At 31.6% G+C, this 27,061-nt stretch overlaps 3 protein-coding genes and 1 non-coding gene across 4 annotated transcripts; 1 reads left to right on the top strand and 3 right to left on the bottom strand.

The window, feature by feature from the left end:
* Positions 1 to 7,908: 7,908 nt before the first annotated feature.
* LOC11437904 (protein NRT1/ PTR FAMILY 6.2) lies at positions 7,909 to 12,084 on the bottom strand. The gene is made up of 6 exons (XM_003609265.4): positions 11,923 to 12,084; positions 11,732 to 11,834; positions 10,193 to 10,410; positions 9,286 to 9,827; positions 8,745 to 9,088; positions 7,909 to 8,658 (listed from the first exon to the last, which is right to left on the bottom strand). The coding sequence occupies exons 1-6, from the start codon at positions 11,923 to 11,925 to the stop codon at positions 8,135 to 8,137; spliced, it is 1,734 nt and encodes a 577-aa protein (XP_003609313.1). The 5' UTR covers positions 11,926 to 12,084; the 3' UTR covers positions 7,909 to 8,134.
* Positions 12,085 to 19,839: 7,755 nt separating this feature from the next.
* On the bottom strand, positions 19,840 to 19,921 carry TRNAS-AGA (transfer RNA serine (anticodon AGA)). Its single transcript has one exon. It is a non-coding gene; the product is annotated as a tRNA-Ser (tRNA).
* Positions 19,922 to 22,097: 2,176 nt separating this feature from the next.
* Positions 22,098 to 24,238, bottom strand: LOC11441647 (NHP2-like protein 1). The gene is made up of 5 exons (XM_003609264.4): positions 24,121 to 24,238; positions 23,885 to 24,005; positions 23,693 to 23,796; positions 22,512 to 22,643; positions 22,098 to 22,415 (listed from the first exon to the last, which is right to left on the bottom strand). Exons 1-5 carry the CDS (start codon positions 24,121 to 24,123, stop codon positions 22,389 to 22,391), a joined length of 387 nt encoding a protein of 128 aa, XP_003609312.1. The 5' UTR covers positions 24,124 to 24,238; the 3' UTR covers positions 22,098 to 22,388.
* Positions 24,239 to 24,884: 646 nt separating this feature from the next.
* On the top strand, positions 24,885 to 26,931 carry LOC11441210 (adenine nucleotide transporter BT1, chloroplastic/mitochondrial). The gene is made up of 3 exons (XM_003609263.4): positions 24,885 to 25,759; positions 26,058 to 26,219; positions 26,315 to 26,931. Exons 1-3 carry the CDS (start codon positions 25,187 to 25,189, stop codon positions 26,774 to 26,776), a joined length of 1,197 nt encoding a protein of 398 aa, XP_003609311.1. The 5' UTR covers positions 24,885 to 25,186; the 3' UTR covers positions 26,777 to 26,931.
* The last annotated feature ends 130 nt before the right edge of the window (positions 26,932 to 27,061 follow it).

Below are 27,061 nucleotides of genomic sequence, written 5' to 3'. Positions count from 1 at the left end.
GCAACCTTTACATTTTTTTTATTTTATACATTTTCATAAAATTTACTAATTTCTCCAACATTCACTTTTTTATCTATGTCGAGACACAGTTACTCACTTAATATACGAACAAAACCTTCTCCTTTTTGGTGGTTCAAATTCTCAACACACCCTCACCACCTCTGTTTTGACGGAGGATGTGATTATCGTGTTGCTAGCTTAGCTTGTAACTTGCAGAGGGGGCAGTGTATTGTTGGAGCCTGATTGTTTTGATCTTGTAGATGAGATATCTTTTTTGCCGTGTAAGTTTTTCTTTTTAATCATATTATTGGTCAGAATTACTCATCACTCTTTACCTAAAAACCTAGTTGACTAGTGCTGTGTTTGTTTAAGCGGTGCACCAAGCCAAACCAAACAGCCACTAGGTTTAGTGTGGTTTTTCCTCCTAACTACTTTTTTTTAATCCACAAGGTTTGAACTTGATTTTGATTATAGAATATAGATAGATTATAGTTGTCTATTGGTCTGAGATTGACGTTTGTCTCATGTATGCTGATTCAGTGTCTCGTATTTTATGATTAGACAATGAATTTAGCTTCCTTGATGCTATCAAAGCTGATGGCTTTACTGGTTTAACTTTGAAAAACTAAACAACTACATTTTTTCTTTGTTATTAAACATGCTAAATTTGTGTTCATACTTCTTTTCATTGCTGCATTTGTTTTCTGCTGGTGCATGGATTGTTCTATCTGACATTCAACTATACATTTCATTGTATTAGATGGTATTGATGGAATTATCTAAAATTCTATAAACCTAGATCAGTAAAAGTGGCATGATCTCATACTTATTTCATATGAATGACAATAACAATAAGCAGATATACAATTTTATTCTAGCTTTGATCTAAATCATTGAAAGAGTTAACTAAACCTGAATGAGTTGTGGATTATGAAAAGTTTCAAGAGGAGCCTTTAGTTATTGGATCTGATAATTTAGCTAGATGCTCGATACAAGTTTGAAACTCCAGAATTTTCGCTCTAACAAACATATTTAATGATCATTTAGCTAGATGCTTGATTCCAGTTTGAAACTCCAGAGATTTCTCCCTAACAAACATATTTAATATCAAAATGCTTTTAGTAAAAACAGTTCTGCTTGTTTGGAGAGAAATTAACAGCAAGAATATTGTTGCAATGTATTACCAGTGCTCTAGATGTGCTCTATGAAAGTCAGAGAGTAAGCATAGTCTTTATGTTTTATTATTTCTTGACAAAGGATATGCATCAATGCTAGTTTATGTTTTTATGTTGATTAATTATTGTTTCATTTACATTCTTATCAAATCGATTTTCAAACCCAGACATAGAAGAAAAAATTAATCTAACAACTAACTACTAACGTTTATCATTCAAAAAATAAATGAATCGATATTCAAGTTCAGACTCCTGGTCACTGTTTTATGTGGATTTGCTTTACTCATTCAAATTTTTTCCTCACGTATATCTTGTTACCTCTATTGGTTGGTTGGTAGTAGTGACTGCAACCTTTTCACACTTCATTTTGTTTATCTTTTGATATGTTGTTTTTCTGAGTATGCGTTGCATATGATGCCCTGCAATTTCATTGTCATTCTTCTAGGAAAGAAATTCAAAGTTTTATTATCCTCTCATCCAGGCATCAGTGATCTTGCTACAAGCTTACAAGAAATTCAATAGTAGAGTTTTTAGAAATTGACAACCATTCCGCATTTTTATACTTCCATAAAATTGACAAATTTCTCACATCTTCCCCTTTTTTACTAGAGTGGAAGATCAATTAACAAAAATACATGGACAAAATCTATCTTGAGACGCTTATTCATACTTGATATATAAACAAAATCTTCTTGTTTTTTGTTGTACAATTTTTTTTTTGACTAAAATTGTTGTACAAATTCTCGACACACATGTGACATGACACATCCTCACCACCTCTGTTTTGATAGCGGAACCAATTTTTGTGTTGCTAGCTTAGCTTCTAACTTGGATAAAAGCAACGTTTTATTGGAGCCTGATTGTCTTGATCTTGTAGAGGAGGGATTCAATCTGCAAGATAAGTTTCCTCACAGGACCAGCAAAGCTTCTATGATATCTTTTGGATATTTTTCTTTGAGTAACGCTAGCAACATTCTCTTTTGAACACCCTCTCTAATACTCACTTTCTTATTGGTTTAAATCATTGTGTATCTACACTTTGAAAATTGAACTCACACAAAGCGGTGAGACAAACATTAATTTTATCCAATAAAAGAGTGAGTGCTAGAAAGAGTGTTGAAAAATGAGTTTTGTTAACATTCCTATTTTACTTTATGGCATTTTTTAGGCATGTTCTTCGCCAACATATTTACGCTTTTAAATTTGTAGTAACTCTGGTGCTCTTTCTTCTGGAGTTTGAGTTGTAATTGTAAGCCTCTATAATTTACCTTAAAACTTTTTTTCTTGCCGATCCTGTTATTGTTCCAAATTATCAGTTCTACGATGATTAATCTTTACCAAAAAATTAATTGACTAGGTTTAGTGTGGTCTTTCCTTCCAAGTGCGTTCTATTTTAATCCACAAGGTATATTTTTAAATAATTTGATTACAGTTTAACTCGAATCAACATAAAGTTGCCTTCAAGCATTTAATAAATCCATAGGAAAAATTGTAAATTATGCCAAGTAAATCATTTTCATGTAGAGAATCCATTTGGTAACTTAAAAGCTAAACATATATACATTTGGTTATGGGATCCTAATATCACTATTGTTGAGTTAGGTGTGAGTGGTCAGTCTTACTTCAATTATAAATGAGCTAAAAGTTTGGTATATAGACAAACAATTTATATTTTCAATGTCTCAAGGTTTTGCATGGAGATGAAGTGTCACAATCTCTTAATGGTCCACCGGTCCTGGATCATTAGTCTATTTTTACTCTTGCCACTTCTCAAGACTCCCAACAAATAGAATCATAGTCTTTGTTAGGCTTGATGGGGAGCAGGATTCGATCTTATTATATTGAATACTTGTATCAAAAGTATTCTCAACATTGTAGTCAAGAGGCGTATACAATTCGTTGTAACTGCAATGCAATTATAAGAAATGGGAGACTCACAGTTGAGAGAGATTAGTCTACATATATTATGAATGCATTAAATGTTGGATGAATAGGATATATGACTCATATGCCCAATATCGATATTTTAATGGTGTTGTCTCAAACTCCTCAACAACTATGAATAAGTAACTTGAATTTCGGGTAAAAATGCTAAATTTTATTTGTAAGCTTTTTAATATGCAAATATGAGCATAATAACCAAATAAAACTAATTTAAAAAAAAAAAATCACACTAATAATATGATAAACAACACTCCCTCTTTTTCATTATAGCTATCACATTTGCAATATCTATATATCTTAAATTAATTATTCTTTTAAGATATTAATGAAACATTAATCTCTTTTCACCGAAATACTACTATTTTTTGTATTTTAATACATCTAATCAACAATAATTAATAAATAAAAATTTAATATATAAAATTCATTTTTTCATTGAAATCAACACAACTAACTATTTTAAGTAACTATTTTATTAAGAATCTTACAGAACTCAAATGAGACATTCACAATGAGATGCGTGGACTAAAAAACTATTTGTAAAAAGCATGGTGAGCTATTTTTGTGTAAATGGTAGCAAGGTAGTTGTTGTATTGAAGTCAAATTTGAATTTAATTGCATACGTTTACAGCAAAATTGTATTCGTTTACATTTGTTTTTATATTATCATTTGATGATACGTGCTGATAATGAAAAAGCCAATAAAACATAGTTGAAAATTTGACTTGATTATTGATTTGGTGAACTTAGTTTATGAATTAAACGAGATGAGGATAAATTGAAAATTAAACCTGTTAATTAAATGAGTTGAACTTATGTTATATATAGTTGAACATGTTTTGTTTATAAGTTGACTCGATTATGTATATAGTATACACACACGCACATGGAGGAGGAATCATATAACACAAATATAATATTACATTGATGTTACAATGCTTAATATCAATTTACTCCATAAATAGTTTTTAAATTTGATCATTAGATTGTAAGTTATATCATATAGATTAACTAGATGTCATTGTGAGCTTAACTCAGTTGTTAGGGACAATACATAATATATGCAATATACGAGGTTCAAACCCCAGCCACCACAAAAATAAATTAACTATATAAAACTTTACACAAATCCAAAATCATTTGATATTTTTTTGGTGTTAACCATCCGGTTCCGAGAGGAAAGAAGCCCTAATAACCCGGAGTTCGATTCAGATGTATGTAAAGTCTAATTAAGAATTGTTTCGACAAAAAATCAAATTTAGATTCCCCTGAACGATTCGTCCTAGAGGAAGCACATTAAACATTTAAACCTAATCTGGTTAAAATAATTTGAAATGTTATTTAAATTCATCAAATTCTCCTTAACATATGTAAAGTCAAACTTTGAATTTATTCTATCATTTATACATGTTATGCTTGAGACAACTATTATTTTAATTCAATATTATTTATCTTTTTAAAAAGAATTCATTTAAAAGGTCAAAGATCTAAATTTTTTGACCTTATTATGAAGAAAAAAAAAAGACTTTTGAATTATGTTATTTGAACAAATAAACTGAATCAAATTGTTGGTGAAATTAAAACGAGATGAGTTTGAGTTAAAAATAGATATTCATACCAATTTCAAGTTGAGTTTTAAGTTGAATAAATTTTTAAATCGACTCATGCTTTTTCTTTTTTTTTGCCCTACCTAAAGTGCTACCTATATTTGACTTTCTTTCTCTTTCCCTATAAGGAAAGTGTTCCCTCGACAACAGTTACCAGATATAAAAGCAATGGTTGAGAATAAACATGCGGCCAATTATGAAATGTCAAATGTGGCTGTTATTTACCACCAGTACTTTGATACATGCCCACATTTCATTCATATATTTCTTCAAAGTCTCATAACTGAAATGATACCTATACCGAATAGTAGAAAATTTGGACCTTATATTATATGAATAATATATTATGTTCCTTTCTGATTCTGATCATATCATGCATGTCACTTTGAATTTATGGATATATATTGCTGAACACTTAAAAGATAAATCAGTAAAGTAGAGTGGAAGAAAGAACTGGTGGTAGTAAGAGTAGAGTATACCAACAAAAGTCGGTGGACCAACATAATTAGAGTTGGATTCCAATCTTTATTTCGATTTTGTTTCTAGCAATTCCGTTTATTGCACATTCCAAAACTATTTATTTTTGGTACAATTATTAGCTGTAGTTATAATGTCAAAGTTGCCACATAAATTAAAAACATTAGTTGATATGACAATTCTAAATATTTTGATTGGTTGGTTGTGTGTGTAAAGTTGTTTTGGTCTGACAACCTATTACTTTTTTTTTTTGAAAGAAACTTCCGTCAACCTACTACTATTAAATTTTTTTAAATAAATAAATACAAAAATATAATATGACATTGAATAATTGGATAATGTATACATATCAAACTGACTTCAAGATATCATTGTATTCACCTTAACTTTTATGTATTGACGGTGTAATTTTTTTATTCATACATTCAATCAAATCACACCAAATAGATATATTTAGACATATTTAGAAACTTATCTAACAATGTGACAATCATATAGTGATTTGAATGCAAAATTACACTGTATACAAATTAAATCCAAAATAAAAAATTAAACTAAAAAATAACTTAAAAAACTTGTAAAAGTTGAATGTTGGTGTGCACACAAAAAATTGAAAGCTAGTAGCCTAGTACATGTTAACGCACGCTCGTGATATATTCGTGAGGTTATTTTCGCAAGATATAGCACTGTCCTTCTAAAAAATATGCGGATTTCAATTTTGTTTTATAATTCAAAATATTGAACTTAAACTAGGACCGTCTAATCTTGATCGAATGATCACCGACATCTAAAATCAATGAATGCATGGAGCTGAATCCCTATATTTCAAAGAGATGTCAATATGAATTTGGTGTGCTTGTCTTCAGTTCAAACTGGTTTTTCTTGGGTAGGTTTGTTAAGAATCAAGCCAATATGGTTGCCCATAAATAGTTAAAAACGGAAAAGAATATGTTGACCATGATTCTAATGTCCCTTCATTCCTTTCATTTAGTTGCAACTTGCAACCAATTACCGTTTACGTCCCCGACCGCACCCCTAAAAGCAAGATGATAGGACTGCTTGATTCATAGTTGCTTTCCTCATTCAATCATTTTTTTTATGTACACTGTTTTTTGTGGATTTGCTTGGTTCCTTCAAACAGACGACTTTATGAGAATATGAAATCAGATTGCTAGCCGATAAAAATTGGACATTCATCCAATCGTTACATCCGTGTCGAGATTCAATGATCCAAATTTTAATAGAGATTTTGACTCGGTCTAAAGACCACGTACAAATGTGCAGAAAGTGTATATGCATCTGATATTTTACTACATGCGATCTATGTTCTAAATATTATATATAGTTGACGTGAAACTCTTCTGTGACAACATTGGACAAAAAATTTGGACACTCTAAAAAAGTAGTAGAAAGAAAAAAAGAATTATACATTATGTACTTTTGAAATAATTAAATGATTTGCATGTCCAAAAACTTATGTCCATTCAAGTATTTTTCATTGTTAACATTAGTAAGAAAAGAAATATTGTTGTAATCACAAAAATTATTTTTAATTAAAAATAAGTTTAATATAAAATTATTTATGTTTAGATACACTCGGTTCAAAATGAATTAAACAATTTTGAATGTAAAAATCAAGTTTCTAGACTCAAAAGTTACCGATCATAACTTCAAATTAGAATTAAATTTAAAATTAAACTAAAACAATCAAACCAATCAAAATTAATTTTACACACGAATTAAATATAAGCTTCAGAGTCTTCCAACGGCATATAACTGTTTTGGAATGCTTTATATGACAAGGAGAATAAAATCTGTATTCAATTATTATGAATAGTTATATTCCTTTGATGTGATGAAAGAAAAGACACCAAAAGATAAAGAATATACCATATGCTTCTGACTCAATACTAGTAGTTGAACTTGAACCATGCCATGGAACCAAAGTGGAATCACCTGCAACTGTAGTTTGATTGATTGATGAGTAATATTCCAGCAACCTTAGGACTATGGAGAGTTTGTCATCATTATTATAATTTGATCCAAACCTCGTCCTCTATTGTGTTGTGTCCCCCCCCTCATATACCGGTGCATATATATATATAGAAGAAAGATAGATACTCAAAATTTGACTTTCTAGCTTGATTTTATAATAGCTCAAATGCAAATGCAATACAGTGATATATACTTTGTAACAAAACAAAAAACTGTGAAACCGTTATCTTAATTTTCTTGTTCAAGTTCGTTAACATTCCCAAACACAAGTTCTAACTGTTTTGCTATCATAAATATTTCCATTTTACAACATATCCCCCTTAATCCTTGCATGTAAATTTGTAAAGCTATCAAACTTCAATCCTTTTGTTAAAATACAAGCTTCTCTCTAGTTTCATATTAAGTGTTAGATTTGAAATATTTGTTTGACTCGTATTATTTTTCATTTTATTAATTACATTTACCACTAATATACCTCTATTTATTATATTTCAACTCACCTTTAACATGAAAAGGAGGTATACTTGACTATCACTTTTATCAAATTGGAACCTTGTATGTGTTTACTTCCCTAACTAAATAGATTTGTTGTGCATGAAAATAGGATTAGCTGCAAAATTTGGTGTGAGAATGCGTGTTCTCATTATAAATTGAAACTATATCCCTTAATAATAATGTTCATAAGGGAAATATTGCAAACCAAGCCTGACTGAGAAGGAAAAAAAGTAACAAAGGGCTTGAAAAGACCATATAATATGTTACAATTTTACACATTGAAGCCAACCTAAACATTATTTCTTTAGTATCATCACCAAGAGTACTAAATCAAACTCAACCCATTCTTTGGATGCATACACATAGCTTCCTACCTAGAATTCAAGAAAAGTGGCCATAACAATAATGATGATAGGACTAATTCCCAATCCTAAGATACTTTTAGCACTTCTCCTCAACTGATGAGGATCCATTGATTTGCATAGATGGTTTAGGTTTCTTAGGCTTATACCAAAATGCACACACCAAAAATGCTACAAAGTTGATGAAACTAAGTATGGTAAGAAGTGCATAGAACAAGTCAAGCCTGCCCTTGTTTATATGGTCAGCTAACCATCCTTGTCCATCTCTAGTCCCAGTTACTTTCTTCACAACTGACACAAGGAAACTGCTGACGAAGAAACCGAGGGATAAAGTTGTTAGGAAGAGACCAGTGCTCATTGTTTTCATTCCTTTTGGTGATTGTGTTATGAAGAAATCAAGTTGTCCTGTGTATATGAATGCTTCACCAGAACCAACCAAGAAGAATTGCGGGACTAGAAGGAAAACACTAATTGGTAGTGTTGTTTGGTTGCCTTTTACACCTTTTGCCACTGACAACCGTTTCACTTCAATCAGAGAAGCAGCTGCCATTCCGATTGTCGACAACAAAAGTCCAATGGCAATCCTTTGTAGGTTGGAGAAACCTGTGATACATAGAAAACAGGCAGGTCAGTTGATAATTAAATTAATAGTTCATGTTATATGCATAACAGATCGAGTTGTTTTAGACCTGGTTTTCCATTCAATTTCTTCCAAAGGGGCATGATGATTCGGTCATTGACAGCAAGAGTGAGTAGGATTGCGACGACAAAGAAGACTGTAAGAGATCCTGCAGGGATTTGAAAATTCCCAACATTCCTTTCCATGGTGGCGGCTTGTTCAACTGAAAAGGTTATCATTTGTGCATATGTGGTCCAAAATATAATGGTTGTGGCCCATATTGGTAGAAGTCTCACCATCATTTTCACCTCTTCTACCCTTGTTAGGGAGCATAGCTTCCAAGGGTTTGGACCAGAACCATATAAATCCTTGTCAAAATCACCTTCTACCACAATTGCTGCTTTCTCCAAAAAACTATACAGCATTTGAAAATATTAGAAATAGTTAAGAATAGTGATCCTAACTAAGTTAACTAAATTGAACTAAACCTAACCGACTTGCAAAACTACCTAGAACAAATTCCAACTAATTCTAACAATTCTCCAACTATATATATCTAATCGAAGAGAGTAATGGATATGCAGTGATAGTGTAAATAGTTATGAGCTTACCGGAACTGTTCGGATTGTTCAATTCTTGAATCCTCTGGAGTGTCCTCGTACAAAGATCCAACATTGTATGGAAGTTCCATCTTCCTTTTCTTTATCGATGCAACGATAACTTGGAAAATGTGGACAATAGGGCTTCCCAAACTCTTCTTGTATCTGTATCTTGTAGTTCCTGATAGGAATATCAAAATGGCTATGACCATAGAAATAGAACATATTCCATAAGCCCAACTTCTACTAATTTCATCTTGTATGTAAACAAGTATTGTGACAGCTGCAAGAGTTCCCAAACTGATGAAGAAGAAGAATCTATTGAAGAAAAAAGTCATTTGTGATTTCTCCTTCTCATCTTTCTCGTCAAATTGATCAGAACCAAATCCTGAAATACTAGATTTAAGGCCACCGGTTCCTAGTGCAATAAGGTATAGAGCCAAGTATAAGACTCCCATTTGGATTCCATTCGCTGGCTTGCAACTTTCACCGGCATGGCAAGGTGGTGGCCTTAGGGATGGCAGTTTTGTTGAGATTGCTAATGCTGCAGTACCCTGAAATCACCACCATACCCTCCAAGTTAAATTTAATCTAGTGAGAAACTAAGAACACATACATTGATAGTAATGTTTGGTTCGATTAACCATCAATTTAGTATCTAAACTTAAAATAATAAATGGTATCGTACGTTTTGTCACATGTGTCCTATCAATCATTGATGTTACATATTGAAAAAGTATAAGGAACTAATCACTTCGAAATGTTTGGAACAAATATTAGAAACTATTTTTACGTCATATACTATTTTGGTCTCATATTTTTAATTTCGCAATTTTGGTCCCCCTAAGTAGGAGAGATGGTGTAAGTTTATTTCGGCGGAATATAAATGAAACTTAGAACTAATAGTAATGTAACTAACCAGTGTTTGTATTGCAGAAAAGATTCCAATTGTTTTATATCTTCCAAGGAAGGAATCTGCTAGAAAACCTCCAAGCAAACAAAGGAGAAATGATGTGCCCATGAAGTCAGTCACAGTATTAGCTGCAGTTGAACTTGGCATATGCATGACTCCCATCAGATATGTCACCAAATTGACTGCAATCCCCATGGTGGAAAGCCTCTCAACAATTTCAATCCCTGTAGCAATTTTGACAAGTCCATTACACTCTTAGATTTCATCATTCACAGTAAATTTTTATATTTATTTATTCACATCCTCTTCTTAAGAAGATAAAATTGATCTCTTATATTATGCTTAATGGTTCTCCTATTTTATTAAATTCACGAAAATAGTCCTCAATCGAACTTTTTGGTGTCTTTATTTTCACATTTATTGTAATTTTAGTCCCAACCCATGTTTCTTGCCCTGTAAATGATGACTTTTGGTGCCAAAAAATGTGAATTTCGGTCTCAAAAGTGATATTTTATCCTTCGAATCAATATTTGACAAATTTATCACCTTCTTTGGAGAAAAAAAAAAAAGAAAAGACTAACAAGTGAAAATAGAGGGACCAACAAATTCAATTTTAAAAAAGGACTATTCTTTTTAGCAACCAAAAGTGCAAATATGCCATTATATTATTATTAACAGGGGATATTTTTTAAGCTTTTCAGTTTTAATGCTCATTGTTGAGAATCAGGGTGATTAGCTCAGTGCAATATAAAATAGAAAAAGATATTTGTGTTGGTAAGCAGATATTGTAAGTAAAAAGTGAATATTAATCTATTGAAAAAGGACAAAATGTAGGAACAAAGTAGTCCATCCTGTAAAAGCTACCTAAAGTAAAACTAAATTTTTAGAAAGTGGAACTATAAAATAAGATAAAAAAATAGTGATGATTAAGGAATATTGGTATCTTAATTCACATCAAAAAGCTTAAATATAATATTATGCTCTTTCCCCCCAATCCAAACAGAAAGTGACAGAAATTGTTTCATGTGCTAAAGACTGTAGTTGATATTTCACATGGTTTGTCCTTCAATATTCGTTTGGTTTGTCTTCTTCTTCATATGCAATCATAACCCCCAAAATCATTGCACTCATTTATCTATTATTAGTAAAATAATTTACATATGATAACAAAATTACTGTCCATAAACAAAAACATTATTGTTGGATCATAAAATAATTGTAATTTTCTGATGTTGTAAAGTTATAAACATGTACTAAAACCTTGTTACAGTTGGTCAGTAGCAATTAAAATCATTTATGAGATCCAACTACCTCCTCAAACTTTTTAGGAAAGTTCATGATAATCATGCGTATTAAAGTCAAGCCTTGTCTATGTCTATGTATCAGGCTACTGTTGCAATGAAGGAGGATTTTTAGAGAAGGAAAAGTTCTCCAAAAATGGATCATATATGTAAAACCATCACCAAATACACACTGTGTTTCTAATTCTACACCCCCTCATGAGGTATAAAGAGTTTGAGTGGTTATGCTAGAAGTGTAACAAACCTAAAATGAGAGCAGCTGGAACCCAACCACCAGTTTTGGACCTATCAGCTGGGAAGCCTTTATAGTCCACAGCATCTCCAACTGTCCAACTCATTTTCTTCTCCTGAAATATTATGGACATAAAATATTTATATAAAAAAAGGAAGAAAATCTCTTAAGTTTGTTAAAGCTTCCATTGACTAAAAACTAACCATGTTATGAAGTTTCACAAAGAAAAGAACTCTAGGTGTTAATGTAGAAAGAAGGTATACTCTTGAGATTGTTGTATATACACTTCAACTCACTTGATTAGGTTTGTTGTGAGAGATTTCCTATTTATAGGCAAAAAGTGGACTCAACAAATACCAATAAGAATATGAAAGTGACATGTCCACTATATTCATTTGAGACAGATCACTCTTTCAAATAAAGTTAGGGATTAGGTTTGACACAAAATATACAGTGGAAGGTTCTAGGATAAATTCAAACCATTTATTTTTGAAAATATTATTAATGAGTAAAAATAAAAATAAAAATAAAAGGTAATGTGGATTGATTGATGAAGAGAGATCAAGAGAAATTAGTGGAATATGGGACATGCAACAATAATAACAACAACATTGCAATATCAATCTGTGATCTCTTCTTTTGTGTTATGAAGTCTGTGATTGTGAGCCACTACCTCATGGAGGACTCCTTCAAAGTGCTTTTGATACCCCACATTTGAAAAGGATCCTTAATCTTTACCTTTATTTTTTTGTTGTCAATTGTCATTGTAGTTAGAAATGCAAGGACTCAATTGTGCCTTTGTATATGGTTAATGTTTTCAATTGAAAACCTTATAAAGTTATAACTGCGTGTGTGATTAACATTATTATGTGGCTTTAACTATAAAGGGCCACATCTTACCCAAATGTCAATTTTTTTCAATGTCATAAATGGGGTTACCTGCACTCACATTGCTAATGTGAGGAATAAACTACAATAATTGATTGTTCACATAGTTACTTTAGATTATATTGATGCATGTACATTTTCACTTTTGGAGCAAGTCTTTTTTGTTTTGTTTTTGCCGTACCTCTCATCTCCTTTTAGTTTGGTTTAAAATGTTAAGGTTTGCTGATTTCTTGATATTCCATTACTATACAAACCACAAAAGCATATATCATCAGGTGGTATTTTTATAATTAACCATTTTAAAGAAAATTAAGAATGTTAACTTTTTAAAAAAAGGACTAACTATAAAAGGTATGTTGTTTATTCAAAGAGAATGACTAATAAATACATTATCTTGTTTGGTAAAAAAGTGTGAGTTGATACTTCCACATTGACTACGAATAAGTTACATGTTTGAATTTTTGTGAGCTTAGCTCAGTTGGTATGAATATTGTATATTATATGCAGGAGCCGGGGTTCGAACCCCGGACACTCCACTTCTCCACAATTAAATTGTGTGAGCTCTAGCCATTAGACTACTTGACAAAAAAAAAAGAAAAAAGTTACATGTTTAATATATAAGAGATGTGATCTATATACCGTTATTGCTCCCGATGCTTCCCTAGGTTCCTCAACAAGCAATATCAAATTCCTAGTTCGGCTTGACGGGGTAGTGAAACTGGATATTGGTATTGAATCTTTCTATCGAAAGTCTTCCTTGCGGAGTAAGATATGGAGACTAAAACTTGAATTATAGATTGTTGGATTCAATGCGAGTGGTTAATCTCACATCGACTTTAAATGAGTTTAAATATGTTGAATATATAAAGGAAATTGCTACTTGTCAGGAGAGATATCCTCATGACAATTCCACAAATGAGATACTCAATAGTGAGTAACATCTCTCTCAGAAATCACACCCATCTACTCCATGTTTTTGGGGCCAACAACTCACAATTCGGTTACTCAATACCATCTCTCATAAACTACACTATATATATACCTGCGTTTTCAGGCCAGCGGCAATTTTTATTGGATAAATACATTTCATGACCACTTATTGAAATAATCTCTCGCGATGAATAATATTACACATAATTTTTTTAATGAAGATACAATGTTAAAATCTCTTATTAGTCTTTTAACGTTTAACTCGTTGTAGCTTCTACCGCTCCCCCAACCTCCCCAATATCTAACATTTTCTTTCCAACTTTCTCCATTAAAATGAATACTATTACTTAATCATGTAGATGTCGTTCCTATTCAAGAGGATATAATGAGAAAGAAGTTGCAAACAATGGAGAAGTAGCTGAAAACTTTAATGAATAAGCAATTGACTAACAGATAAAATGTTAGTGTTTTGACGTAGTTTAAGTCCTCGTTAACAAATGGTAACTAAACTACCAAGTGGCTCCCTTCAACAACAAAAAAAAAAAAACTACGAAAATGATTAACACATTAAATAGTCGTGAATTAATTTGTGTTTTGAAGTTAAAAGTTTAATGTAACAACATGTCACACTTTTGCCATCATCACACCTCAATGCTGATTATGTAAGAACTAATTGTTGCAGGTCCGATCATCGACATCCCCGGTCTAAGTATGAAAATGGTTGGTTACCCTTTTCTTATATTAATTCCCTCATCCTACGTGGTGTCGTAACTTCCCTTTAGGTCTTTACTTTACTTGCTGCAAAAAACATACAAAGGTTAATCACACTATTCTTCCTTAATCGTATCTGATTTTCTTTCACTCAATCATATTGCAAGGATCGGTACGTGGCGATATTCATCAAATGCATAATTAGAAAACTACTACCAAATTAAATACAATGTGTTGACTAAAATAATTGATTGATACCGAGTAGGTCCACAAAGTTGACACAGAATCATCTTTAATTAGCGCCCATATATATATATAGAAGATCTCAACTTAAATTAATAATGTCCTAGCATTATAAATTTAATATAATTATTATTATTGTTATACCCAAATACCCACACCAGATCCATGTGCATTGTACTGCACGTGCAAAGCCAACAGACAGCACCAAAATATAATTGTGCCGTCCAGCCATTAGACCAACATGCAACATGCAAAAATGGTTCTCCACTGTCTCAGATTGAGAATAGTTGTTTAAACATGCTACCACATAACCACTTTGTCGATAGCCATTCCTCTGCCCTTGTAGCATCTCCAACCAAGCATTTTTTATTTGAGTTTTAAGTAAGTTTTGGGTTATACTCCTTCCGTTCTTAAATATAAACAAATTTTACTTTTTAGGTTCATTTAATTAATGATTTATGTAGTTCATAATATGAACCACATACATCATTAATTAAATAAACCTAAAAACTTAATTAGCATCTCATGATTAAGTAGTACAATACTTTAACCTTGCATACTTTCAACCTATCATAAACCTAGTATCCTTACATAATATTCACAAAATATTAGTAATTTATTGTATCCACCCACAAATCGCAAAGATAGAGTATATACTATAGTGCTTACTAGAATGTATCCTCTAATGTGTGTACCTCTTTGTACCAAAATATGATTTGAATGATTATTTATAAACAGGCTACTGCCGAATTAAAAATGAGTCAAATCAAAGACAGTTGAGTTTAGTATAGTCGAGTTTTAGCAACTGAGGCTATTTAATTAGTCATTTTAATGTCAAAGTGAACTTCTACTCAAAGGCATGCAGATAATTCAACCCTGTTAACTACTCCCTCTCTTTTAAAATAGGTAACATTGTTGACTGCTGCACACATAAACATGTATGATGTTATTAGATTTGTCTTGATAAATATTTTTTAAAAATATTAAATTTTTATAATTTTTTTTTATTCATAATTAAATCATATTAAAGATTAAATATGTGTATTGACATGTGTGCAACAGTCAACAAATTCACTTATTTTAAAACAAAGTACCTTCAATATCCAACCGCTAAAAATTATAGTATATTTCACTCACTCATATTGGGAGACCTATAAGCTCTCCCTAATCAGAGCCCCACGTTAGTCGTGTTTTGTTCTTCTAACATTTTTTAGCACGTTAACTTATTTTACTAACATGTATATTTCAAAAGAAAATTTATCAAGCAACAGCTTAACTGAAAAATGAAAGTAAGCACAAATGAAATTAGGACAACATGAGAACTCATATGTTACAACAAACTCATATTTAAAATAAAAAATAAAAAACAAAAAAAAACAACGAAGCATACAGTTGCATCCACCAATATAATTTGCTTATATTAGTTTTATAACTCCATCACACTGTACCCCAATTTCCTCATAAGATCTATCTACATTATTAACATGGCATGATGGGATAGTATATAATATATCATGATTTATGGCCAACTCTCATGTTTATATTTTTTTTATCGATGACTTTATTGTTCAATTTTTATTTGTTTTTCATTTACTCTAAAAAATAAGGTGTTTTACATTGCTAACGAATACCTCGAAAACATTTCTTAGGATCTTAAAAATTATATATTTTTATAAAAAAATTGTTTATTAAAAATTATAGTATTTGACGTTTTTAAAGAATTTTTTTTTAAATAAAATCTTTAAAAAGTCATGCGACATTTGTTAGCACAATTTTTAGAGCGTTGACTTTCCCCTAACTGGTTTTCTGATTCACTACTAGAGCCCATACCTGAGCGTGTGTTGTGGGTTCACAATTTTGTTCCCACGTATTTCAAGCATGAATTGAAGAGTAATTTTGATATCATGGTTGCTAAGTTTTTTTCTTTTTTTTTTTTTTAAGGAAGGATGGTTGCTAAGTTTTACTCCTATATCTTAGAAATTTCATTCTTCGGGACGATGAATGATTAAACCTCAAAAATGTTAACTGGTGCTTTCGAGCATCGCTTAATGAAACAAATAAAGTAGGTATTGTATTAAAAATTGTACAATCAATTTTTCAAAAGTCAACAAAATATCATTTTCAATTTAAAACTTTCATTTTAGCTTTCTTAATCAGTGTTTCGAGGACACCGATTAGTATGTCCCTTTAACTAAAGTATATTGATTAAAAATATCCGTGTTAGTTAAAGCAGTGAGTTCTAAAGATAATTGTTCGAATAAAAGAAACCAATTGTGAATTAGATTTGTGCAAAAGGAAAGCAACCAGTCATCACCAAGTTTTAACAAGTTGGCATAGTTGTCTTTTTTTACCGACATGTGGTTTAACAATATCTTGAGTTTGTTTGGAATGAGGATTTGTTTTTCTTTTCTACAATCAACAAGTTATAAAAAAAAATTATAAAATGAAGTGTCATTAAATTGCATGGAAAAATTAAATTGATCTCTCCTGAGTTTTTGTGAAATGTCACTCGCACACTCTAATTTTGTAATAGACACTAACCTCTCCTAACACTAACTATGTTAATCAACCATTACAATAAAAATAAAGGACAGATAATTGAATATTACTTTTGAATTTAATTTGTGAGTTTTCTGCTATTGGTATACAAAACAATGTTTCTTTGTTGCCACAATGGTAGATTAAAAGAGATTGCTGTAATTATGTTAACAAACTTATGTTTAGCTATAGGCATCTGTCATGTCTATTTTCAGCTGTTATGGATGGAGTTTTTTGCGCAGCAGTTCTGTTTATTGTAAAATAGTTATACAAATATCATTTTTCATTAAAAAAAACAATCATTCTAGTTTTTTGTTTTTTATTCGTTTGCATGTATTCAATTATATCTACTACAATCTATGGTTGAATATTGTACTACAATTTATGGTTGAACATTGTATTTAATCATCCACCGTTCATCTATTCATCCACAACTACTTTATTGGAAGAGTGGAAGAAAACAAGTAATTCAGGCGGGCATTGGGTGTACTCATAATTCTGATCAGCCAGGAACTAATACTGAAACCATCACAAGGTTGATATAAATGTAACATTGATGGTTCGTTCTTAACCTCATTTAAGAAGGTTGAACTCGGTATTTTCATAAGAGATGATTAAGGACAATTTATATTGGCAATGACTATTTCGTTTCCCCCGCTTTGTGTTGTTGAAGTGGGAGAGGTCATTGGGTTGCACGCCACCTTAGGGTGGGTGGCGGATCTTTAATTTGATAGTGTAGACTTTGTTTTGGATTCTAAGAAGATCTTTGAGTATTTTCAGACATGTATATAACATAATCGGGTTGTACAATGCATGTCTCTAAGCAACTGTTCCGAATTTCTTTTCAAAACTCTCGTGTCGAGTTTAACTAGAGGCAAACCAATGAGATCGATTACGAATTAGCGATGGTAGTCCCGTCTTACATTTAAATAAGGTCTTACAAGTAGACGGGAAAATTAATTCCTTTTAATTAATCTGTCCTTGGATCGATGCCGTGTTTAAAAATTAAATTATCTCTTTGCTATATTTATATATACATGCGTAAAGTGGTTATCATAAACAACATTATAATTCACTTTACTTTTTCTCATTAGTGTCATGCAAATGAGTCCGGGTATGCTCCATTTAAACTAAGCTCAATTTACTCCATTTAAGATTTGAATGCAAGATATTTAGCAAAAAAATATCTAACGATTGAGATTTTAAATTAAAAAACAAATATTTGTTTAATAAAAATACATAATAATAACAAACAAATCATGTTTCATTCTTTTCTCTCATATCGCAACAATCTTTTATCGTTTTTTAATTTAACATCTCAACCGTTAGATATTTTTTTGCTACATATCTTGCATCCAAACCCTAAATAGAATAAATGGAGCTTAACCTAAATGGAGCATACCCGTATTCCATCCAAATATCTTTTAATGTGATAAGACTCTCCGTGTTGAGTGTCGATCATGCAGAGTATGAACAAATAGGGATGGTATAAAATTGCAATTATAAAAAGATAAGATTGATTTCTTTGATTAAGTTGATGACTATGACTTGGTTTTTGTCGCAGGTCATAACTATCATTAAGAGGCGAATTAGTGAAGAATGCACTCTCTAGGTTTATCATATGCATAACATTATTTTATTGCCACCGCACAGGAGTGTTTATTCAATATAAAAATTGTGCAATTTGGTGTTGGTCAATTTGGTCTCTAAAATTGTAATGTTGTATCAACCTACTCTCTTTATTAATATTCCAAAGTGATTTATGAAATTACAAAATGCTAATATATTCGTCCCTCTCTTGGTATTTGTATTGCATTGTCAAATTTGAAATAAAATGTTGTGAATATTAGGATAAATCTAAGAGTCAGATCATTCAGATATAATAAAGTTAAGATCTTAAATAAGTTTATAAATGAAAGAAAGGTAGAGAAATAATATTGATTATGAGATAATGTTTAAATCAAAGAATACATTAAAGCTTATATAGTCGATTAGACCAACTAACTCCTAATCAATCTAACTAATATGTAATTAACTTTTACATCTCAAATAAGTGACACATCTCACTTTATAAGTTGATATTCTATGAATGAGTTAAACTCAATATAAAAACATAATGTAATATGAGAGAATTGATTTCGGTTTCGTGAGGAGGAATTAGACGTGATATATAAAGATTTAACAGTGTATAAATCTATTAATTAGTTGAGATTATTCATAAGCTTTCTTGATGAGAAAAGTCATATTCAAAAAGTTTTTGAAAGTACATGCAATATTTTTTTCTTGAATATTTAATTGAATTCGTTATTGCTGCAGTAATGGAATGATGTTCATCTCATACAGGTGTGAATCGAAATGTTGGATACATATAATTTGTGGCAAAAGGAAATCCAATCCCCTTTATGGTCGACTTTTTTAATCTAAATTTATGTTTCTATCATGCATTTTGTTGCCCAAATCAAATCACACATTGCTAGTTTAGGTTTTATGGATAAACATAAAGATTTGAATACAATCATTGATCTCATGAGGACCAAGATGGCTTGTAACCTTGTGTACATAATAAAGAATGATATCTTGCATTTTTAGTGCACAGCAATGGGAGATGGAAATCCAGAGAATAATAACACGTTTGGTATCTGGTAGGCTGATAAGACATTTAATGTACACCACAGAGAAAGAGAAAAAAAGGAAAAAAAAGATTGTGGTCATCATGATTCATGCCTTCTAAAAATGGAAAATAGTGGACCTTAGCTAAATGTGAATTGTAGTATTCAAATCCTTAAAAAGAACAAAAGGTTAAGAAAAAGCGTGGACGGCAGGATTCGAACCTGCGCGGGTAAAACCCACATGATTTCTAGTCATGCCCGATAACCACTCCGGCACGTCCACCTAATGTGACATTTCACTTCCAATTAATATATTCATTTTGTTTCTTTTCTTTTAAAGAAAAACATCGCTAATATATTTACCGAAGTTTCGATTCTAATAATATATTCCTTTTAATATGAAAATTTTAATTTCAACATTGAAAAAAAACCTCTCTCCAATAAATTTAATTTAAAAAGTGTAATTCCAATAAATATTATTATTATTTTTTTAAAAAAACCTCCCTCTTATCTTCATCTTTTATTTTAATATATTCATTTTGGGTCAATTTTTGACAAATCACTCATCTTCATATTTTATTTCTCTCTATTTCAATCTAAATGAGTGATTTTCACATAGATCTAGATTTTTTTCTTCATGATTTTGTCATCTGAGTGTGGTGGTGTGTTGTTTGTCGTCTTCTGTGGCGTTGTTTGATTTCCCATCTTGTTGCGGTGTTCATTTGATTCATATTGAAATATCGATTATTCAATCAAAGATTTGGGTGTCAACGTTGCAGATCTAGAGACATATGTATCCCGATCACTTTAATTTTATCATATATTTTTGTAGGCATTATGTCGTTCTATGCTGTTAACTTGAATGTTGTGAGTTTGTTCGCAGATTCATCATTTACGTTTTTAGTGGCGTTGAATGATGTACTCTATCGATTTGAATGAATGAATATCATTTTTTTTTAAATAAAATAAAATAATATATTCCTTTTATTTGTTTCCGTGTGGAATAAATAATATTGTTATACTCTCTTGTGAGCATATCTTACTAAATAATAGATGTAAGAACATTTTCTTTCAAAAAAAAAAATAGATGTAAGAACATTTGATGTCTCAGAGCGCAAATTTAAATCCGGAATTTAACCTCTCCACATTTAATATAAGATTTTCCTCACTATATTATTTGACAGAAAAAACTATTGCTATGCAAACATAAATCCTCAAAACCTCAGCAGTCAAAAATTCTTCACATTATTTTCAAATGTATGAATAATTTCGGAGAGGGGCATATATATATATATATATAAATGAATGCAAGTACATGTTTTGTACGTATGATTATTTAATCGATATATTATGAATTGTAATGTTAAAATGCTGCTCGTCCAAAAACTCAGAGTTCCCGTTTGACAGAGATATAAAGATTTAGTGCATTTGGAAAAACACATTTATACGCACTAATTTATCTCGATTATCGATTTTAAATAGTCAACTCACATTACATTTTTTTATGAAAAACTCTAGTTACATTTTTACTGATTCACCTTTAATTAATACTGTATTGGCAATTTGAAATCGGACAGCTAAAATCAAGAAGCATGTCTGGTGAAATCCAATTCTCATTTGACAAAGGTTTTCAAAGTTCATAAGGTAATTTTTTTGAATTTTGATCATGAAGTTATGGTGATTTTTTTCTTTTTGATTATAGTTATGGGGATTTTTTTTTCTTTCTTTTTTTACTATCTGTACAGTCGTTGTTGGGCAAGGCTGGTGTGAACTATTGGCAAAAAGGTTCCCATATGGACCAATAAAACTATTGATTTGTTACATTTTTAGATTTAGAATTTATTGATATTTATCTCATGCCTAATTATTGAGACAATAAAAAGTGATCAACGAATATAAGTCAGGTTTGTATCACAGAAAGAATTTGGTAATAAGGAGACACTGGTCATATTAAATGAACGACGTAACAGCTTATCTAAAGCAAAGATATACATGCAAGCGAGCAAGACCAAACAAGTAGACAAATGAGCAAACAAGTTCGTGATATAGTGTTATTGAAAGAACTTGTAAGAAACAATTACCACGGTTGGCAATTCATTATTCAAATAGCCATGAACTATGATATCAAAATGAAAAAGGCAAAAACTGATTTATAAACTTATCTTTTGATTATAGAATGATTTTAATGTTTTCACTCTATCTGAATTTCTCTTCATTTTTGGTCCTTATTGGACATAATTTTGACATGATCTTTGCACTTCTTGAACTTAATATGACTATACAAGGGTAATTTTGACATGTTCTTGCCACTTTTTGAACACAATTTTCTATTTGCATTAAGTTTTGATTACAGAGAGATCGCTTCTGCATATGATAGGCTAAAAATTATTCAGAAGCCTTAACTTCTGTTTATAGGAGACCACTTCATCGAAAGACACTCATGCATTATACAGGTTTAATTCTCTAACAACAACCAAAATAGAATTCTTATAAATAAAACAGTTAAGTGCAGTAAACAATTTTTTGACATAAAACTGGATTCTACTAGTCAAAGGATCAAAAAGGGTTCAAAACATAACTCACTAAAACAAAAATACCACACAATAACAACCTTTAGCGGCAGAAAGAAAATTAAAATAAGTTAACATAGCGTATAGAATAGCACAACAAGTCGTCCAGTCAAGGCCTCCGAAGACGCTTTCAGCACAACTCAAGAAGCCCATCATACCATCATACGGATAATGAAGTTTTCAGATTAGCAGCTTCTCAATAGCATCCTGCATACCAACCAAATATTCAGAATTCGTTTTCAATTGATGTAACATATAACAATAGTGAAAATGAAAATCATGAAAATGAAGCATTGTGCATACCTTGAGTTGCTGAATCTGGGATTTCAATTGACTCCCTTCATTAGTTGTCACAGAACAAGCAATCACTGGTCGGGTGACACCACAAGCACGCCCAAGTGCTTGTTTTGATGTGACAAACACATAGGGAACATTCTAAAAATTTCAAACAGGTGCACATGATTAATAATCTATACACTGCTGATAAACAAAAACCAGAACAATAATGAAATAAAATGAACCAGCTTAAATGGCTAAGACAAAATACATGATGTTTTAGAAATTGCAACACACGGAAGAAAGATTAGTAGCCATAAATTTTACTGATACTGTGACAGTTCAGAGTAATATTACTTGCACACATGGTTTATCACCCTTGGATTTGGTTTATGGGTGAGTTACAACAGACTCATCGAGAGCTAACAACATTCAAGGGAAAGATAGGCAGTGAATGAGAACTATATTTCAAAGCCTCAACATTTCAAAGGAACTAGGCTACATGACAACAAGCTACAGAATCCTATGAGCTGACATGTAAAAAACTCATAACCATGTTTTAAAAGTCGCAAATAGCAGCAAATGCAAATACAGCAGTTTTATTCATTAGTATAGAAGACCACTACACAACCACAATTTAAAACCTTCATCATATCATAAATGTTTGTATGGATACAAATGATCAAACAAATATATATTCAAAACAAGTAGCGTTTGAATTCTGTATTTGTGGATTACAAAACAGTACAGAATAGCATATATATTCACAAATGAAACACATCAAAACCTATCGCTAGGAGCAGCTGTAATAATCATAATCAGGGTGCTGCTCTAAACCACAACAAAGCATAAGAACTCAGTATATACCGGTTTAATTTGTTATGAGACGTACGTCCCCATTTGATTTGGATTTTATTTTTTAAATTTTTTAAGTGTTTTTTCAGGATTTTTTTTTTAAATCCATTTATTATTAAAAAAAATCATTTTTAACCTCAAAATGAAAAGCTATTCCTGCAAGCAAGAAACAAGAAACTCTAGTGTAAGAGAGTCAAATCTTTATAAATAATGATAGTAATCAAACAGAAATTAGTTTTTTTTAGCATTTCCAAAAAGTTTTTTTGGAGCCAAAACAAACGCACCCTTAGTCAACAAAGCTAGTCATTTCACTACATGAAATCATATATTACATAAATAAAACCCTAATATACCTTATCCTCAGCAAGTAGAGGAAGATGGAGAAGAATCTCAAGAGGTTCAGCATCAGCAGCCATAACAACAAACTCAGAAATACCCCTATTCAATGTCTTAGTAGCTGCAACACAACAACAAAAACAAACAAAATCAATAATCGAAGGACAAAAAAGACATTAAACAAAAAGTGAATAAGAAATTAGGGTTACCTTCATTAGCACCCTTTTTGAGTTGCTTATAGTTAGCAGCTTGTTGAACAAGATCCATTATAGTGATTGTTAGCTGAGCATCAGCCAAAGGGTATGCTTTAGGGTTAACTGCTTCTCCAGTCTGCAAAATTTTCATCATATACAAAAAAACAAGAATTAATCAGTAATCAGTTAACACTGAATCGAATTAAGAGTTAAACATTAGGAAAAATTAAGAAGGAGAAATAAAATGGTACCATTGTTAATTGAGGATTCAACGAAGAGAAGTAGAAGCGGCTAGGGTTTATGGTTAGAGAGTCTTCGAAGCCGTTATTATAAGAAACGAAGACTTTATATACATATATATATATATATATAATATATATAATTGGTTGATTAAATTAATCTTCATGGATATAGGTTTCTATAAGGTTGAACCGGAAGCCCAATCGCATTCAAATAAACCTAGTATATACCCCCCTCATTTATACTCCTACTTCCCAAAATAGAGATGTGATATTTGAACATCTCAAAAGAGTTGTCAACATATCATTTCCCCCCAAATTATTAACAAATTAAATCAAACTCGTTAACCTCCTCGTCTTTGAAAGTAGCTTAGACAAACAAATTGATCGTGCATGATTAAATTTTAACATTTCATGATAGTAATCAAGTAAAAATGTCAAACTTAAAAGACCTCATATGTAATTTAAGGTTAAAGGTGAAAAAGAAGGTAAAATGATGGAAACTATGATTTGTTTTGTTTCATGTCCTAAAATCAACTTTTGTAGTGAAGGTAACAAAAAAAAACTTTTGTTGTGACTTGTGAGTGTCTCTTTTATCTATGTGACTGTCTGTAAATTTACCCTCAAATTTATCCAAATTTTGTAGCCAACAATGAACTTGATAAATAATAATCCAATCCAATAAAAAGAAAAAACATGATAATCCAAATTATGAAAATAGAAAATTTGTATATGACTCAAAAATAGTACTAAATTGCTTTGGCTCCCCTCTGACTCAGACAAGTTAAGATAGCATTGAAAACTACACACACTCTATTCCTCTCTTCACATAAGGATATACCTCCCCTATCCAATGAATATTTTCATCTTCACTTTTATATATTCCACGTTTCGATATCCATTTTGGTTTGGTTTTCATGTCTTTCTTTGAACCATTCGTTTTTTTTTTTCAGCTTCTCCTATGTTGGACAGAGCATATTCTTTCTTATTCCACATTTGTCCCAAAATAAGGTTGAAGCTATTCCATACATTACTAAAAACTTGAAATGAAAATAACTTGTGTTGGAGCTTAGGATCAATGGCTGCTGAATCTGGTTATAGAGATATAATAATATGCAATTCTGGAATAAAGTTTGATTATGAGACTAATCTTCATCCAACTACCTTATTTGCAAGCATTGGTCAAGCTGGATTTGGATTTGCGGTTTCACCAAATCCTCCAACTCTTGTTACTACAAGAGATAGTGCCACAAAACGTCCAATACTTAACTCTTCAATGAAATATGCTTTGATACCTGAACCAACTTTTCAAACTCCAAGTTTTCAAGGATTACTTAATGGCGCGGCATTGAAAGTTGTTGAGGAAAGCCTTGGCATGATGAAAGGAAGAAATTTGAAGGGGTTTAGCATGAAATTCAAGATTGGGAATCCATCACTGAGAAGATTGATTAGTGGGGCAATTGCTGGTGCAGTGTCAAGAACAGTTGTGGCACCGTTGGAGACCATAAGGACACATTTGATGGTGGGGAGTTGTGGACATAATACAACTCATGAAGTGTTTCAATCTATTATGGAAGTTGATGGATGGAAGGGATTGTTCAGGGGAAATTTGGTAAATATCATCCGAGTTGCGCCGAGCAAGGCTATTGAGGTGAGTACAGCAATTTATGTATGTTTTGTAATCTTGGATTAGAAGATATCATGATAGATGTATGTGATCATTTGAGTTTTTGCAAGTTTATATCAGGTTGGTTTAATTCACGTCCATTGTGAGTGTAAAAATATTATACACAATCAATAGTAATCGTCAAATCATCAAAAACGTTCGGCTTTAATTGTAACTATTTCTAAAGTCACACATATCGTCATATCATTATAACTAACAAATATGTAACTTTTGGCATGAGTTCAAGATATTGACACTGCAATCACATGTTATTGACGTGCAGTTATTTGCGTATGACACCGTCAAAAAACAATTGTCTCCCAAACCTGGAGAGAAGCCAACAATTCCAATTCCCGCCTCATCAATTGCAGGGGCTGTAGCTGGAGTTAGCTCTACGCTATGCACATACCCTCTAGAGCTACTCAAAACTCGTCTCACTGTTCAGGTATTGACTCGTAGATAGAGACCTCTATATATGCAACTGTATGAAACTATGAATTGATACTCCCTCTGCTGATGTGAGTTTATGCTTAATTGTAGAGAGGTGTGTACAAGAATTTTGTGGATGCATTTCTGAGAATTGTTAGAGAAGAAGGTCCAGCAGAGTTGTACAGAGGACTGACACCGAGTTTAATCGGCGTAATCCCTTATGCTGCAACAAATTATCTAGCTTATGACACACTTAGAAAAGCTTACAAGAAAGCTTTCAATAAAGAGGAAGTTGGGAATGTGATGACTCTACTAATGGGATCAGCTGCTGGAGCATTTTCATGCAGTACAACATTCCCACTTGAGGTGGCTCGTAAGCATATGCAAGCTGGGGCTCTAAATGGAAGACAATACAGCAACATGCTTCAAGCCCTCATGAGTATACTTGAAAAGGAGGGGCTTGCAGGGTTGTATAGAGGTTTGGGACCAAGCTGCTTAAAATTAGTTCCTGCTGCTGGGATTTCTTTCATGTGTTACGAAGCTTGCAAGAGGTTACTTGTCGAAAATGAATAAAATTAGCAGTAGCTACCAGTGGTGTTCCATATATTCTGTCCAAAGGATATAATATTTTTTGTGCTTTAGGCTCTGCGCATATTGCTTTACCTTGACATTATCCAGTTTCGACCAGGGTGATATATATTAGTACACTGAGTTCTATTATACAAATACTTGTAATAGTGCTATATCTATTACTTGATTCCGTGACGTGAGACCTTTTATAGATGAAAACAAATGTGTCCCATATTATGGTACAGAAAAAAAATGGCATTTCATATAAAATAATATAGATTTCTTTTG

Source organism: Medicago truncatula, chromosome 4, assembly GCF_003473485.1.
Source record: "Medicago truncatula cultivar Jemalong A17 chromosome 4, MtrunA17r5.0-ANR, whole genome shotgun sequence".
NCBI classification, from domain to species: domain Eukaryota; kingdom Viridiplantae; phylum Streptophyta; class Magnoliopsida; order Fabales; family Fabaceae; genus Medicago; species Medicago truncatula.
The sequence above is the reverse complement of the archived record's forward strand: the minus strand, read 5'-3'. Positions and strand labels throughout refer to the sequence as shown.